At 43.7% G+C, this 14,734-nt stretch overlaps 1 protein-coding gene across 1 annotated transcript; it reads right to left on the bottom strand.

Annotated features, from left to right (window-relative positions):
* Positions 1-233: 233 nt before the first annotated feature.
* nherf1b (NHERF family PDZ scaffold protein 1b) lies at positions 234-14,408 on the bottom strand. Its single transcript, XM_085933105.1, has 6 exons — positions 13,481-14,408; positions 5,144-5,314; positions 4,337-4,490; positions 2,587-2,630; positions 1,401-1,508; positions 234-1,316 (listed from the first exon to the last, which is right to left on the bottom strand). The coding sequence occupies exons 1-6, from the start codon at positions 14,021-14,023 to the stop codon at positions 1,179-1,181; spliced, it is 1,158 nt and encodes a 385-aa protein (XP_085789231.1). The 5' UTR covers positions 14,024-14,408; the 3' UTR covers positions 234-1,178.
* Between the last annotated feature and the right edge of the window lie 326 nt (positions 14,409-14,734).

Here is a 14,734-nt window from a genome sequence, read left to right as displayed (position 1 = left end):
TAAATTGTGATCTTGTATCTCTAAAGTGTGAACAACAAGGGAGCAACAAGAGCTGAAAAAGGCCACGCGGTCGCCATCTTGCAGCACTCGCAGTCTGACGTCACGCCCACCAATTCAAGACAACCTTGGTGCGCAGCGCTCTGCACACTAGCGCCACTGAGACCTGTCATGATGACTGCTATTTGATATTACTGCAGGAGAAAATATTATATATTCAGCCATGTAAAGAAACATGACATTTATAATATATTTTATTACAATAGAGACTCTTCATTTTGTTTACACAAGCTGGCTTGTACTACAACTTATCACAAGTCCATCATTCATTTGGAAAACAATCGCAATACTTGACAAAAGCACACAATCTAGAGAAGCGCAAACATTCTTTAAGACGTCAACAATCCCAAACTACAAATCACTAGAACGGAATAAAAATTTGACAATTTTTAAACCCGAGCAAATAAGACACATTTAAAACTTGTCTAAGTTGAGTCATGTCAATCACAGACAAAAAGATGTGAGCTTCATTCTGGACTTGATTCTATCAAAAATGTAAAAATATACATGATATATGATATATATACATTAGAAGAGAAACCCCTTTTAATAAAATCATTCCCGTTTAAAGCCATCAGTGCGCTTTTTTTTCCCAGTTAAAAATCCATTCTTGAAGGACAGCAATGACAATAACCCTTTTTTTTCTGTCAAAATTGTGCTAAGACAAAATTAGATGTGCTGCTATTAGACGTAAATATCTACACAAAAATATTGTTAACAAGAGTTCAGAAATAACATTTTAAGACTTTTGATTCACTCTGATTACCTGATAAACTAAACGATACACGATAAACTGATTGTCAGGTGAGTGAGTGTAGCAGCAGGCACGCACACACGCGCACACGCGCGCACACACACACACACACACACACACACACACACACACACACACACACACACACACACACACACACACACACACACACACGCATTTTCAACAGTCCAGTCATCGTTCGTGGTTAGTAGTACATTACTATTAGATCATTTGTGGAATATCTTTTCATGAATAGTAATGAAGTGACTAATATAACTTTCTTTTAAAAAAGGGTCTTTCTGTAAGAATCACAGCAACACAGATTGTGTTGTTTTTGTACTTGTGTGCGTCAAGTGAGCTGAAGGCCCTATAGGTTGCTGAAGAGTTCATTTTTCTTGGTCCAGTCCATGGCCGGAGCTCTCTTATTCGAGCGTTTCTGATGGGCCAGCTCTTTCACCTGCTGCAGGCTCATGTTCAGAGCTGGGATGGCCTCCGTTGTTACGCCCTGGAAGAAAGACACAGTGCTTGTCATCCAGAACAGAAACATAACACTGTATCGAAATGATGCAAAAAGGGGGCCCTGACCCACCTCAGGAGGAGTGCTTGTGGTTGGCGTGAGTGAGGCGTTGGATGAGGCGTTGGATGAAGAAGGGCTGACGGAGAGCTTGGAGTCCCTCTCAGTCCCTCTGCCGTTCACCTGGCAACACAAAGATGAAAATTACTTCACCTGATTGGCTAGAAAAGATTAACAACTCATCTATTCAATGATTGCAAGCCACCTTGAAGTACCAAATACCACCACAAGAGGGCAGCCTTGTGTTTGTAACAGATTTAGGGTTGTCAACGTTTTTTTCCAAATAATGACTATTAAAAACATTCTTAAAAAAAGACACTAAGAATACACAAGCATTAAAACGACTGTGGAAATGACAGCATGGAGAAGTGTGTAGGACTTAGTAATTATTGTGCTTTTGAAATTTAAACCATCTGTGTGCTTGAATTGGAATTCCTTAGGGGAAAATGTCACGAAAATTCATGAAAGCAGAAAACCACCACAACACGTGTTTCCCTGAGGATTTAATGTTTGAAACATCACATGTTTCCGTTCTTTTACGGCACTCATTACTCCAAATGAGCTGATGTGATGACGTTGGGAGGACTTTGCATTGCCGCGTATACAAGCCACTAAACATCAGCTTGTAAAACCCACCCAACTTCAAGAATTTTTAACCCAAACCACCACCCGTCTAAAGTCTACAAGGTCCACCTGACACATGATCTTGTGCAACACCGCTATGCTATTTAATCACGCTTTGAGTTATGTAACAATAGAGGACCTTTAAATCTGTACATACAGTTCCTAACAGAGAGGAAGGCTCCATTTTGCCTATCTGCTTGGTTCCTCACGGGCTCCTTTAATTTTCAACTGGTTTGTTGAAGTATGCAAACTATGCTCCATTATTTGCGTGGGATTTAACACCGTATTCCTACAAAAAAAACAAATTATTGCCTGGGAAACATTTTAAAATGTTACCAAATATGCTTCCTCTCTAATCCTCCGCTGGTTTTTACTCAACAGCAATTCGGGTGGAGCCTTTTCTGCTGTGGAGTCCACATAGAAGACAATCACAGGAAAGTACGTTCGGTCCGAGTGGAATTTGGTGATTAATAACTCATCAGAACGCCACTTCTCTGTAGTAGCAAAGCACATGTAAAAGCAACATTGACCTCCTCCTGAAGGAACGAGACGCTCCCATCATGCTAGCAAGTCTCACCTTCTCCTCCATTCCTCCATTGACGCCAGGCTCAGGTAATGGACCTGTAGGTAGAAAAACAGCGTAAGCATGATCTCAGTGAGCTTTGCTGCTCCGTTTGCCTTTAACCCCATCAACAGCGACCCTATTATATTGCACAGGTATGACCACGTCATCTATAATTCACATCTTCACGTTCACTGCTTAGCTTCTTTATTCCTAATGGCAACCGAAATACTATACAACAGCATTTTCGGCCAAGGAACTTGTTTTAAGTAGGACCATATTTTTTTTTTTTGATACACAACATTGCAGCCATCCCTTACCTTGCATCCCTCAGGTTTCTTTATGATGGCCTATTAAAGGAGATAATAACTAGTCCTTCAGTATTAATCTGTTCTCCCTGGTAAGTGTGTATGTGTGTGCTGGATGATGATGTCTATGTGTTGTTTTGAGAAAGGAGCCTCTCCATGCCTTAGCACACAGCTCCAGGCTGAGAGGCCCACTCGGAGTGAGCTCCTTGGAAACCAAACAATGGGGCTGACTGGCCAACAAGCGTGCGTGTGAGGGCAGCGGAGTTAAGAGTCAGCCTAGGCAGGTGCCCTCCGAGTAGGCGGCGTGCGAAAAACAGCCGGTTACCTGGGAAACGCCTCGCTGGAATATCTTCCCCTGCAGTGCACTTGTAGTTTTAATGAAAGACGGAGCGAGTGAGCGTCATGGAAACACTCCAGAAGTGTATGAAACATTGGCACCATGGCTCAGTAAAGGCACTTGTGGTTCTCACTCAGCCTGTAATGCAGCTGCTTCTGCCGTGATGATAAAATGTCCAATATCTCGTGAATAAATGTTTACTTAATCAAGTGCATTTCTTTCTTTTTTTCATGGGTTGCCATGGCAGCACTGGATACACGAGGAGTGTCTTGGAACAGAGTGGCACGATTTGGAAGCGCAAGATTACCAGCGAACATATGCCTGACTGTGCAAGGGCTCCCCCTAGGGGCTTTGGTAGGAACAACTCAGATAATCTAGGCCAGCTCAGTGGCCTAGTAGTAGAGTGTCCGCCCTGAGACTGGAAGGTTGTGGGTTCAAACCCCGGCCGGGTCATACCAAAGACTATAAAAATGGAACCCATTGCCTCCCTGCTTGGCACTCAGCATTAAGGGTTGGAATTGGGGGGTTAGATCACCAAAATGATTCCCGAGCGCGGCGCCGCTGCTGCTCACTGCTCCCCTCTCCCCCAGGGGATGGATCAAAATCACATGGGGATGGGTTAAATGCAGAGGACAGAGCCCTTTGAGACTGCTTGTGATTTAGGGCTATATAAACTTGACTTGATTGATTGATTGATTGATAAAGTATTGCACTTAAGTCTGTTTCAAAATGTGTATTTTTTTTAATGTTTACTGAAGTAAAGAGTTTAATCAGTACTTCTGTTTTTCTAAGACTACTTAATTAAAAAGCACTTTTGCAAGCGCTGAGAAAAATCACTGTGCTGCCTGTGATTCTTGGCAGAAGAAGATGAAGACAGAAACACCAGCCGGATGAAGAGAGAGGAAGAAAGCGAGTGTGACAGCAGCTTTTAGGAGCCAGCAGGAGGCAAAGTCCTGTTTTTTTTTTTTTTGTGCCTTCAACCTGTTGTCAACATGCCTGATAATAAAGCTGAGGTGGAACATTCAAAGATAAAAGCAGTCATTTGCTGAGTAAAAGAAAAAACTGCCTTCAGAGTGATGATGCAATTTTGCACAAAAAAAAAGGGGCATGGCCCTCTCACCAGTCAGGTGGTCCAATGTGGGGATCACTCGGCACTTCTTGAAGAATGCATCCGCTTCGGGGTCGACCACGAGCAGGCGGGCCTCGTCCCCGCCGGCTTTAATGGCCGCCACCACCTCGGAGTGTGTTTTGCCCTCCACCGACATGCCGTTCACCTGAGAAACACACAAAGAAACGCAGAAAATAAACATGCCGCCAAGGTTTTCTTTGTTTCCCACACAGGATTTCTTTGTTAATATTATCACTTTGTCTCCTCGAGGTCAGGAAATCCGGAGTCTGAGCACAAATGCATGTACACGCATTCTTGTAAACAGCAATGCAGAGAAACCAAAAATACACATGTTACTGATATCCATTCAATAAAAACGGTCCACTTTACCACTGTGAATCTCTCATGTGACTATTGTCAAAAACTTTCTACTTGGTTGTTTTTCTGGGATCAGACCCGAACATGTGAGAAATGTCTGAGTGTGTGAATGTGCCCTTGTAATTACGTCATAGGGTGGACCTGCTTGTCTAAGCCAGTCCCACAGAGGAAACTGGACAATAGCAGCTCGGCCAGTAATAGCAGCAACAATGGCGGCCGGCTCCCCTCAAAGCCTACTCCTCAGTGGGTGGTGAAGACTGTCTGGGGGCCCTTGGGAGGGGGATTGGAAGCCCCTCAAATTAAATCCCTGCAACCTCTTTTGTCTGCATTTTTATACAGCCTCTTTAATTTAGAGCATTTTGTTGATTTTAAAATAAAATGCCTCGCTTTCACACTTGTAGTATTTGTAGATTTTCCTGACGTGTGGGTGGAAACAAGTACCTGGACTATCCTGTCTTTAGGCAACAGGCCTGCCCTCTCTGCGGGGGAGTCTTCGTCCACAGCTCGGATGTACTGGCCAGGCCGCGCCCGCTCGCTGTGTAGGTTGAAGCCATATCCGTTTGCTTCTCTCCGAATCACGCAGAGACGTGGCCGCAGCTCGGGGCTCACCTCCTGCGAGAGGACACAGCAGATGTTTTAATACGAATCTCTTTGTGCACGCCAGGCCCTGATGAAATGTCAATTCTGTAACCATGGGTGGGTGCTGGTGAGAGGCACAAAGATGCATGAATGGGATTCCCGGGTGCTCGCTGCATACTGATGTGCTCAGAGATGTGTTTGAAAAAAGTTTCAAATCACTCAAAAGTGCACTTTGAGTCCTCGTGACACCGGCTGCTTGCCAGGAAGGAAGCGGTTCTTGAAGGGGGGGCGTGTGATTGGAGGGAAGTTTTGAGGAGGGGGCACTTGAGGAAGGGACCGCTTCCGGCATGTTTCGAGCGCTAAGGAGGACAATGGCTGCTGGGCGTTGACCTCTAACCACCTTGTCTCGTCCAGTTCCCCTCCTCCGGGATGACGGGAACACGTTATTGTCATCCAGGAAAAAAAAAAAAATCCCTGGACCTCCCTTCCGTTGCAGAGATGAGGTTCTTTATTTAGCTGGGAACAAGTTAATCGATTTTTTAATTGAAGCAATCAGAACATAAGATGAGTTCTAAGCACATTGGAGAGTAAAGTCAGGTTGACCTTTTGTCACTGTGACCGGACCGAGCAACTGCCGGAGAGAAAAATTCACAACCTCTAATTATATCAAAGTGACTCATAACTCTTTTATAGAAAAGCCGGTATGAGGAGCCAAGAGTCGCTTTTTTTTTTTTTTGTCTATTAACTGAGCGTGATATGTTTGGTGCTGATGAGATGCAAACCTGATCAGCACTTTGGACTTTCAACAGGCCCAATCAATCATTACACAAAAGCGATTCTCTATGATTTGCCACCTTAAAAGCCAAGCAGGGCTGTTTACTGAATCCAAAGTCCAAGCACAAAGTAACAAAGCTCGCCTTTTTTTCCCCTATCTTCCTTGAGTTAATATTCAGTTTAACTTGCCTGAGTCGCTTTCTCGACTCAGGATTTGTATCTACGACATACAGTAAGACAGCACATCCTGTCAGTTGGTAAGTCAAGAAGTTCAGTTCACCGCAAGTGACTCTGTGTCACTTCGAGCTTTTTTTTTCTCTCAACATGCTCTCAAAATGCTTGTGATACTTTCAGCCATTTTTTTTTTCCAGTGTCAGTACATCGCTAGTAGAAAAAGATGCTCGGGGGAGAAAAAAAAAAAAAAGCATAAAACTTAGATATGGTAAATAGGGCTCTTCTTGGAAGGGTGTGTGTGAAATTTGAAAAGATAACCTCAGCAGGACTGCAATAAGTGGAATTTGCTGAACACTCAAAAGCCACAAAGGTGACATATTGACGTGTTTCTGCTGCTCATTACCCTTCTTGTTATCTTTATTGAGTTGCTCATTACACAGCAACAATCTCATAAAAAGAACTTGTTCGGATGTAAAAGCTACGATTACAAAAGACTGAGGGAGTGTAAATAGTTCACATTCAATAAAATGACAGGGACACCCAAAGAGCCTTCTATGAAAGTTTGTTTCAATAGAAACAACAAAGTATCTACTGCCTTAAAGAGGAAGTCAACCCCAAAGTTTTCTCACAATAATTTGTGCCCCCACTTCTGATTAATTATACATTTGTGAAATATGATTTAATCCGCTAAATTCACCCATTTTTACCCTACTCAGGGAGCGGCCATTTTACCAATTGCTGTCGACTGAAAATGACATCACAGTCGCTAGAGGTTACAACCAATCACAGCTCAGCTTCAGAAAACTGCTACGCCGTGATTGGTTGTGACCTGGGGAACTGTGATGTCATTTTCAATCGACAGCAAGTGGCAAAATGGCCGCCGCTGAGATGGATTTAAAACAGGTTGCCTTTGCCTGGTTATATATATATAACATATTCCACAAACAAAACATTAATTCGACTAGTTGTGCTGCACTGAACATATTATTACTAGGAACATTTTGGGATTGACTTCCTATTTAAGTTCAATGCCATGTATCGAAGATGTCCATTGTGTAGTGGAGCATTGTTTCAAGATGAACAACCTCCCAGTGACACAAACCTCCCTTCTAAAGGAGGGTGTAACACAGGAACTGTCGACACATCTTCTCTCAATATGCTTCCCTCCGCTTTGACCAACTTCCTGACATCAAAGCAAAATTTAAACACAAATCCTCTAAACTCATTGAAAAACAAACACCCACAACATGTCCTGACTGTCACCAGACAACATCTGGGTGGACAAGTAATCCAATTAAGGCTGCAACTGACTGATTATTTTCCTAATCCGCTTCTAACCCGTCACTCACTATCTAGGAGGTCACATTTTCACCGTCCTTTGCTAGTTGTTTATCAGCAGGAAGCAAAACCTACCAGTATGTAAATGTTATCGTGTGGAATGTGGAGATTCACACTCAAAACATTGCATTAGAATATGAAGGTGTACCTAATGACGTGACTAGTGAGCGCACAAATGCAGCCTAGGCAATTTAAGCAGTGTGTGTACTTTCAATCTCTGTTTTTGCAAGGCTTTGGCAAAAAAAACAAACAAACTGAGAAGTAGCGTTGAATACCAATCATTCCGAAACAATGCCAGGCCTCGTTTTATATTCTCTAAACACGCGAGTTACAAGATTGGCCTCTTTGAATCGGGCGCTCCATTGAATTGCTGCTTATAGTGTTTCCTTACTTAGAAGCTAAAGTTCATATTGTCATCTCTGAGAGCGCACAAATATGTGAGAAATAATTACATGAGTCGTTAACTTGAGTAAAATGCCCACTTGTCGGGAATATGGCATCAATGGAACACCCCAAAAGAAGAATGGTAACTCCCGTCCGTTGAATCATAAATCATGAATCACTCCATGAATCACAAATTAACTTTCCAACTAAAGAACACATCGACAATCACAAATTATTTGTACTGTGAGTATTCCAATTCAATTCCATTTAAGCACTAATATTATTTTACATGACAAATATTGCCCCCAAAAAGCTTCACTGATCATCTGTCGGCTGATGACAGAACACATTGTGTTGTGTTTTAACTGCAAGGAGGCAGTCTGTGGTTTGTGCGAGTGTCAAGGAGTGTGCGTGTCTGTGTGTGTCGCTGTCACTCGTTCAACTTGCATGTGAAACCGCAAGCTTGCCATGCCCACAATGTGAAGCACTTCTGGCTGCCGGCTCTTTTCGGTCTTGCACGTCTCACACAACTTTTCCAAGTCCACGTCCAACTGGATTTTTTTTTTTTTTAATAATATAAATTGGCCTCCTTCTGTTCTGTCACACTCAGCTGGTCACTCCTTCAAGTCTCTATTTGGCTTATTCTCTTCTCATTCCCACCCCCTCACTGAGAAGGGGGCAGCGCTCCCACAAATTTGCCTCCTTTGATCAAGCGTAAAGAATAACCGCGCGGTGACACTCCGTCGGGCACCATGGTGACTCGGTGACGTGACAAATCAGGCGGCCTACTGGGCCGCTTGATTGTCACGTGTCGGTTTTTTTTTTGGGCACAGATTAACAACGTCCCTGGACGAAGGCGGTAAATGTTTGATGGCCTGGCTATTGTGAACTGGGGTCCCCTTTTACTCAACCACACTGCAGGTTTTGTGATCCAGAGTGCACAGAGCGCAACACTCTCCCAGGCAGGACGGGGGTGTTGGATTTCAAGAAGGACCATTGGACCAGCTGGGAAGCAGGCAGAGGAGGGGAAACAAAGAAACCTACTGTCCCAGACTTCCATCCCAGGATGGGACAAACTCCACAAAAGACACCAAAGCTACATTCTCAAGGAGGTTCCCATTGCAATGGGGGGGTGACAATTGACAATGTCCATCAACACAGCAGGGGTGGGGGGGACTGTGATAAGACAAACTGATTAACAGTCTGAGCTATCTTGAAAATCCTCTTGCAGATCCTGGCCAGAAGTCAAAAGCATGTCTTCCTTTTTTTTTAAACATCTAGATGACCTGCCGCTGAGTCTTATACAAACAAGTTTAATCTTCCAAGCCAGTCTGGCTTCAGAAACTCCCGCTGCTCTCACCTTCAAGCTCAAAAACTCACAGTGACAGCAGGAACTTCATTCGGACATACTGCTGTATGTCAGGTGCCCCCCCCCAAAAAAATTGCTTGGTGGGAATAGAAAAGGACAAGTAGGGGTTGAGTCTATTTCAGGGTGAGCAGCAAGTCATTTCCCCCTCCACCCCCCCCCGGCAGGGCGCGGCACTCCCGCTTATTGTCCGGCCGGGGTGGTGAACCTTTAGCAGAATGGAATGCGGCATTGTGGACTCTCGCTCCGCTTGCGACAAAATCACTATCACCATCCACCCACTTTTTACACACACACATGGACACAAGGCCCAGGTTTCAAGCTCTGCCCGGACCAGGATTGGCCTTGGACTCGTGACAGTACAGTGAAGCTGTTGTTTGGACTGGCGTCACTAAGATACGGATACGTCATGATTTGCATACGTGACAAATTGAGAGCAACTGTTTGCGTTGAGAAACATTTTTTTTCCGTTATATTTCATGACTAATCTGTGGCATTTGAAAAGCTGTCGTCATATCTGATGGGTAGATTATTTTTCATCATTTCATAAAAAGAAGCCCGAAAGAGTTTTCACAGTTGACATCTCGTAGCGACTTCGCAGAGAGAACCTGGCTCGGACAGGCTTTGACAATGAAATATTAAATACTGCGAGTGAACGTGACTTTGGTCAGCTACAACCGAATTGTAACCTCGTCGTTTATTCGGATTTGTGTGATGCTGTGCACAGTTTAGCTGTATGTCTTCTGTTTGCCAAAAAATGACAATTCAGTCCATACCAGTACATTAGAGTCCATTTTGAAAACCCACACGAGCAACCAAATATGGTTCCTTGTTCTATTAAAAGGCGATCTCTTGATTTAGCTTGTGTGTGGGTGAGGTAGCAATAGCTGGATCATGTTTGGTGGAAATAACGTTTATTTGGTTGGCTTCCCTCTTTTATTAATCTGGTGCTGGGCAGATTAGTGATGCGTGTTCCTAACGTGTTCAAAAAAGACACAGCGGTAATCAAAATTGAACCACCCGAGTCGCAATCGAATCAAATTCTAGAGAGAACCGTAACGTCGTCTCTCCTGACACACTTCTCTCCTATGATGCAAAAGTGTTTTATTCCTTTCCTATAAATAATGCAGCGTGAGGAAATTTATAAAAGGGCTGGCTGCGTTTTCAATGCTACAACCTCTTCCTGTGGATTGTTTCTTCTGAAAGCCATCCAAGGTTGGAGGCGGAAAGGGTGACTCTTAAATGTTATCAGACGTACGTGAAGTCACAAAAAAAGACCATGTGATAAAACGCACACACACGTAATAGTGAACAACGTGAACAATACCTGCTTGAGAAATACACAAACTAACAAATACGCTATGAGCTGGAATTTCGCTTTACTTTGGACCCTGACTAATATTTAACCTGTCGATATCTGCATCCTTTTATTGTTTTGCGACATTGGCATAAAATCAGCATCCTATCAGCAAAATGCTCTTAGTCACCAGGCTTGAACTATTCCGCTGTATATATGCAATACATGATAAAATTTGACACATCATGCTCTTACTGGCAATTATTGGATGTCATATAATGTACGTATTAAAACTCTTGGGATGACAAAGCGACGGGATATGAAACATCAGAATACGCTGTCCCCGGAGTAGCAAAGAATCTCTGTGATGAGGACAATCAAGAAGACAAGGTGGGGTAACCTTCCAGTGAAAACAATGACAGGAAACCAGCACAAATGTTCTCTGTACTCCTTGGAGACCCCAAACTCCCAGACAGTAACAGGCTGAAAATATCCAGATTCAAATCTGTATCGAAGCTGCTGCTAATCTCCACTAACTGATGAACGACCACTCAAATTTGCCCTTTATTATTTGCGTATCTTATCGAACTCTTCCCTGAGGCATTCCGGCAAATGTGAAAAAGGTAACTTCAGATAAGAAACTCGTGGAGATTCGGACAGAAAGGTCATGCTGTGTATTAATTACGTAAAGATCAAAATTTGGATCGCATCGTGGGACCTTTAAGTTTCTTTAACCGAGACTATTACATAAACATTATGGACACTCCCAGTTGAGGTTTACAGTAAACTACACAAAAATAAAGGGAATCACATGTTGTGTCTTTCCCTAAACACAAATGCTAAAAGATCATAAAAAGCAATGTGTTCTCCTTCTCCAAATTATCATTGCATAATCATAATAAATAACTAAAATGTGCAGGTGATGTTGCTTGTGTACACACTGCTTGTTGCCATGTTTAATCTTGACGCACTGTGCAGATGACCTCATGCTACAATTAATTGACTTTGGCTCTTGCATTCTTGCCATGTGCTGGTTGAAAAAGTGCCGTGTCTCCACGTTGGGTTCATCTCAGCCCAGGATTTTTTTTCCCCCTAACATCCTGTTTGGCATTCCTCGAACCCTACGCTCTAGTCAAGAGTGTCACGCACACACCGCTGACAACCGAGCACGCTTGACGGGCCTGATCTTTTGAAACGACACAAAAAGAGGGTTTAGAGCAACGCCCTCTCTGGAAGCTGTGGAGATATCTTACACGGTCGCTATGGTTACGTAGATGCGATGATGCTGCATTTGAATGTAAAGTCGAACATACTGTAGGTGACTGCGCACAAATGCACGCGTGATGAATGGAGGTCGCCGCGTGGAGAGCTGACCCGCCTCCGAAAAATAAAAGAGGATGTGTCGTCATCATCAAACAAAGCAAAAATATACACAGTTCGTTCCAAAGGTCGTTTTGTCGCTTGCTTATCAAGTACTAAAGCGATTAGCGCCCTGCGCAGGCGAGTGCAAAAAAAAAAAGTAGCAAGGCAGTATTTGAATATATGTTCAATATATTTCAAACACTTCAATATTGACTCTATCTGCAGTTTGTTAGCTTTGTGACCTTCATCAAACATGCATTTTGTTTTAGGCTGGTCTGTGACACTTTGGCAAAAGAGGAAAGGACACATTTGGCCTCTGGCTGTAGACATCTTGGCCCCTCATCCATGTAAGCAAGCGGGGGGGGGGGGGGGGGCTCACACAGAGACAGACACAAACAGCCTGGGGGGTAAACATTGACAATTCAGTGGAACGCAGATGTGGATCCAGACGCTTTTTCATCAAGCGCCTTTTAAATGAACCCCGATTTTGCGTTGGCAGCCTCGCACACACTGTGGTGGGAGATTGAGCCCCAAACAAAGTCTCAAAAATTAAATTTTGTGTGATTTAAGGAGATCAGAAAGGCAAATAAGAGTGTCTTGTCCTCTTTTAGTTTGTTTTTCATTGTAAATGTTTTGTCTATGGTGTTTGGTCATTCGGGTCATGGAGCAGCTTGGACTGGTTGCCAGTCGTTGGCAGGGCACAATCATCAACTATTTGAGAGGAGGAAGTTGATGGGCCCTTGTTCTGTTTTCGTGATCTGAACCTTTTGTGTTTGTCCTATTTGGGCACCCACAGCAAATGTCCAGCCAGCTTGCCCACGGCCAAAAAGCATGTGGGCACAGCTTCACTACGGTGAGTGAAACAGAGGAGCTTATTCTTCGCGTCGCTCTCAGCGTTTAATCTCATTTGCAGGGTTCACTCGAAAATGTCACCTGAGGACTTTTTCCAGATCTACTTTGTCAGCTTGGGTGTTTCATGTACACATACCAGTCACAACACCTGCATGATATGACAAATAAGAAATTCAGATCACAATTCTGTCTTTTTATCTTTTGTTACGGCAATAGCTGTTTTCAAAGTGCTGTATAAATAAAGATGGATTGGATTGAATCGAGATAATTGTTGTTCTTTTTTTTTTTCAATATGCTACACTTTATTTCTATAAATGTCTATAATTATTCATATTTTCTAATAATCAATTTGATAATATTTCCTAGAAAATCACATTACTGGTGAGCTATCTTTTGTTGTTCTTTTTTTTCAATATGCTACACTTTATTTCTATAAATGTCTATAATTATTCATATTTTCTAATAATCAATTCTATAATATTTCCTAGAAAATCACATTACTGGTGAGCTATATTTTTTATGCATTTTACTTTAGCATATTTTGCGCTATTTTTTACTTTCACTTTTTTTCTCTGTCAGTACTTTTGGACTCTTGCAATGATGTCATTGGAATGAGAGTGCAGGTGTACCTGAAGTTTCTGAAGCGACTCACCTGGTCTGAATTGACGCTCAGCTTCCTCTGGACGATCCCGTGAATCTCTCCGTTTCTGTCCGGTACGGGTGTGCTCCCTCTGGACCCCCCACCTCGCTCCTCCTCTGCTTCGACGCTGTGGGCTCGCCTCTCATCTCCATTTTCTGACCTCTTGTCCTCGTCCTCTTGTCGGTGCTTCTCAGCTTCATCTTCGAAAGGTAACGGGATCCCGTCATTGACGTACTCCTTCAGACACTTGATGTTATGCTTCTTCAGCAGCTGCTCCGTGTCCGGGTCCACCACGATGAGCTCCAGCCGACCCGAAGTGGCTCTGATCCGGCCCACGACTTGTTGGTGGCTCTCGTTCTCCACGTCGTCCCCGTTGACGAACACCAAACGGTCCCCTGCGCGGAGCCCCGACGATTCAGCCGGGCTGTCGGGCTCCACCAGCCGTATGAACTGGCCAGTTTTGCCCTTCTCCCCGTGGAGGTGGAAGCCGTAGCCGTTGTCGCCTTTATCCAGCGTGCAGAGCCGGGGCCGTAGAAATTGGCTTTTACTTGGCATGGTCGGCTGCTTCTCTCGGCCGAGGCTTAACCTGTTGCTCAATACCCGTGGAAAAGACTCGAAGAGCGGAGCCGGAGGGATGCTGCTTCTTCTCCTGAGTGGGGAGTGTCAAAGGAAAAAAAGTGCGAGCGCTGCGAAGAAATACTCGAGCACACTTTTTTTTTTTTTACTTTGACCGAGTAACGGGTTCAAAGTCAAACTGGGGTTGTGGTCCTCTACGTGACCCGCTTGCAGCGTGGGGCGAAGGTCCCGATCCAAAAAAACTCCCGTCAGCACTCTCCACGACCCAAGTAGAAAGTCCACTCAGGAAGAGGGAGGTGCGTTCACGGACCAGCCCCAGCTGGTCTCTTCATGCAAAGCAGTCGCAAAGCTATGGGAAACGGGTCAACGGTTATTTCATTAGGCACACTTGCACAACGGAAGCGGATACGATACAAAAGCTAATGGTGCGAATAAATGTTGAAATCCGCTTTGTTTTGTTTTTTAGAAGCATTCTGACGTCACGTGGTGTAACCAAAATCATTTGATAGACAACACACCTCTGGGGGTTGCTCACGGTCTTATTTTGGATTTCATTAAATTATACTTGTTAGTATTTGACTGACTTTTTTTTATTTTACTTTTTGACATTATATAGAAAGATAGATGGATAAATACTCAGAACTCTAACGCCTCCCTGCAGAATAAAGTTTTGGACATTGCAAAAGTCCT

Source organism: Syngnathus leptorhynchus, chromosome 16 (assembly GCF_054491065.1).
Source record: "Syngnathus leptorhynchus isolate UIUO chromosome 16, UIUO_Slep, whole genome shotgun sequence".
Lineage (NCBI taxonomy): Eukaryota > Metazoa > Chordata > Actinopteri > Syngnathiformes > Syngnathidae > Syngnathus > Syngnathus leptorhynchus.
The sequence above is the reverse complement of the archived record's forward strand: the minus strand, read 5'-3'. Positions and strand labels throughout refer to the sequence as shown.

Bases quoted from the DNA above. Each gene is read 5' to 3' on its own strand.
- nherf1b (XM_085933105.1), bottom strand. From the start codon at position 14,023: ATGCCAAGTAAAAGCCAATTTCTACGGCCCCGGCTCTGCACGCTGGAT. The intron at 5,315-13,480 runs GTGAGTCGCTTC...GTCCTCTCGCAG, and splicing joins TGAGCGTCAATTCAGACCAG to GAGGTGAGCCCCGAGCTGCG. The intron at 1,317-1,400 runs GTGGGTCAGGGC...TCTTTCTTCCAG, and splicing joins CCACAAGCACTCCTCCTGAG to GGCGTAACAACGGAGGCCAT.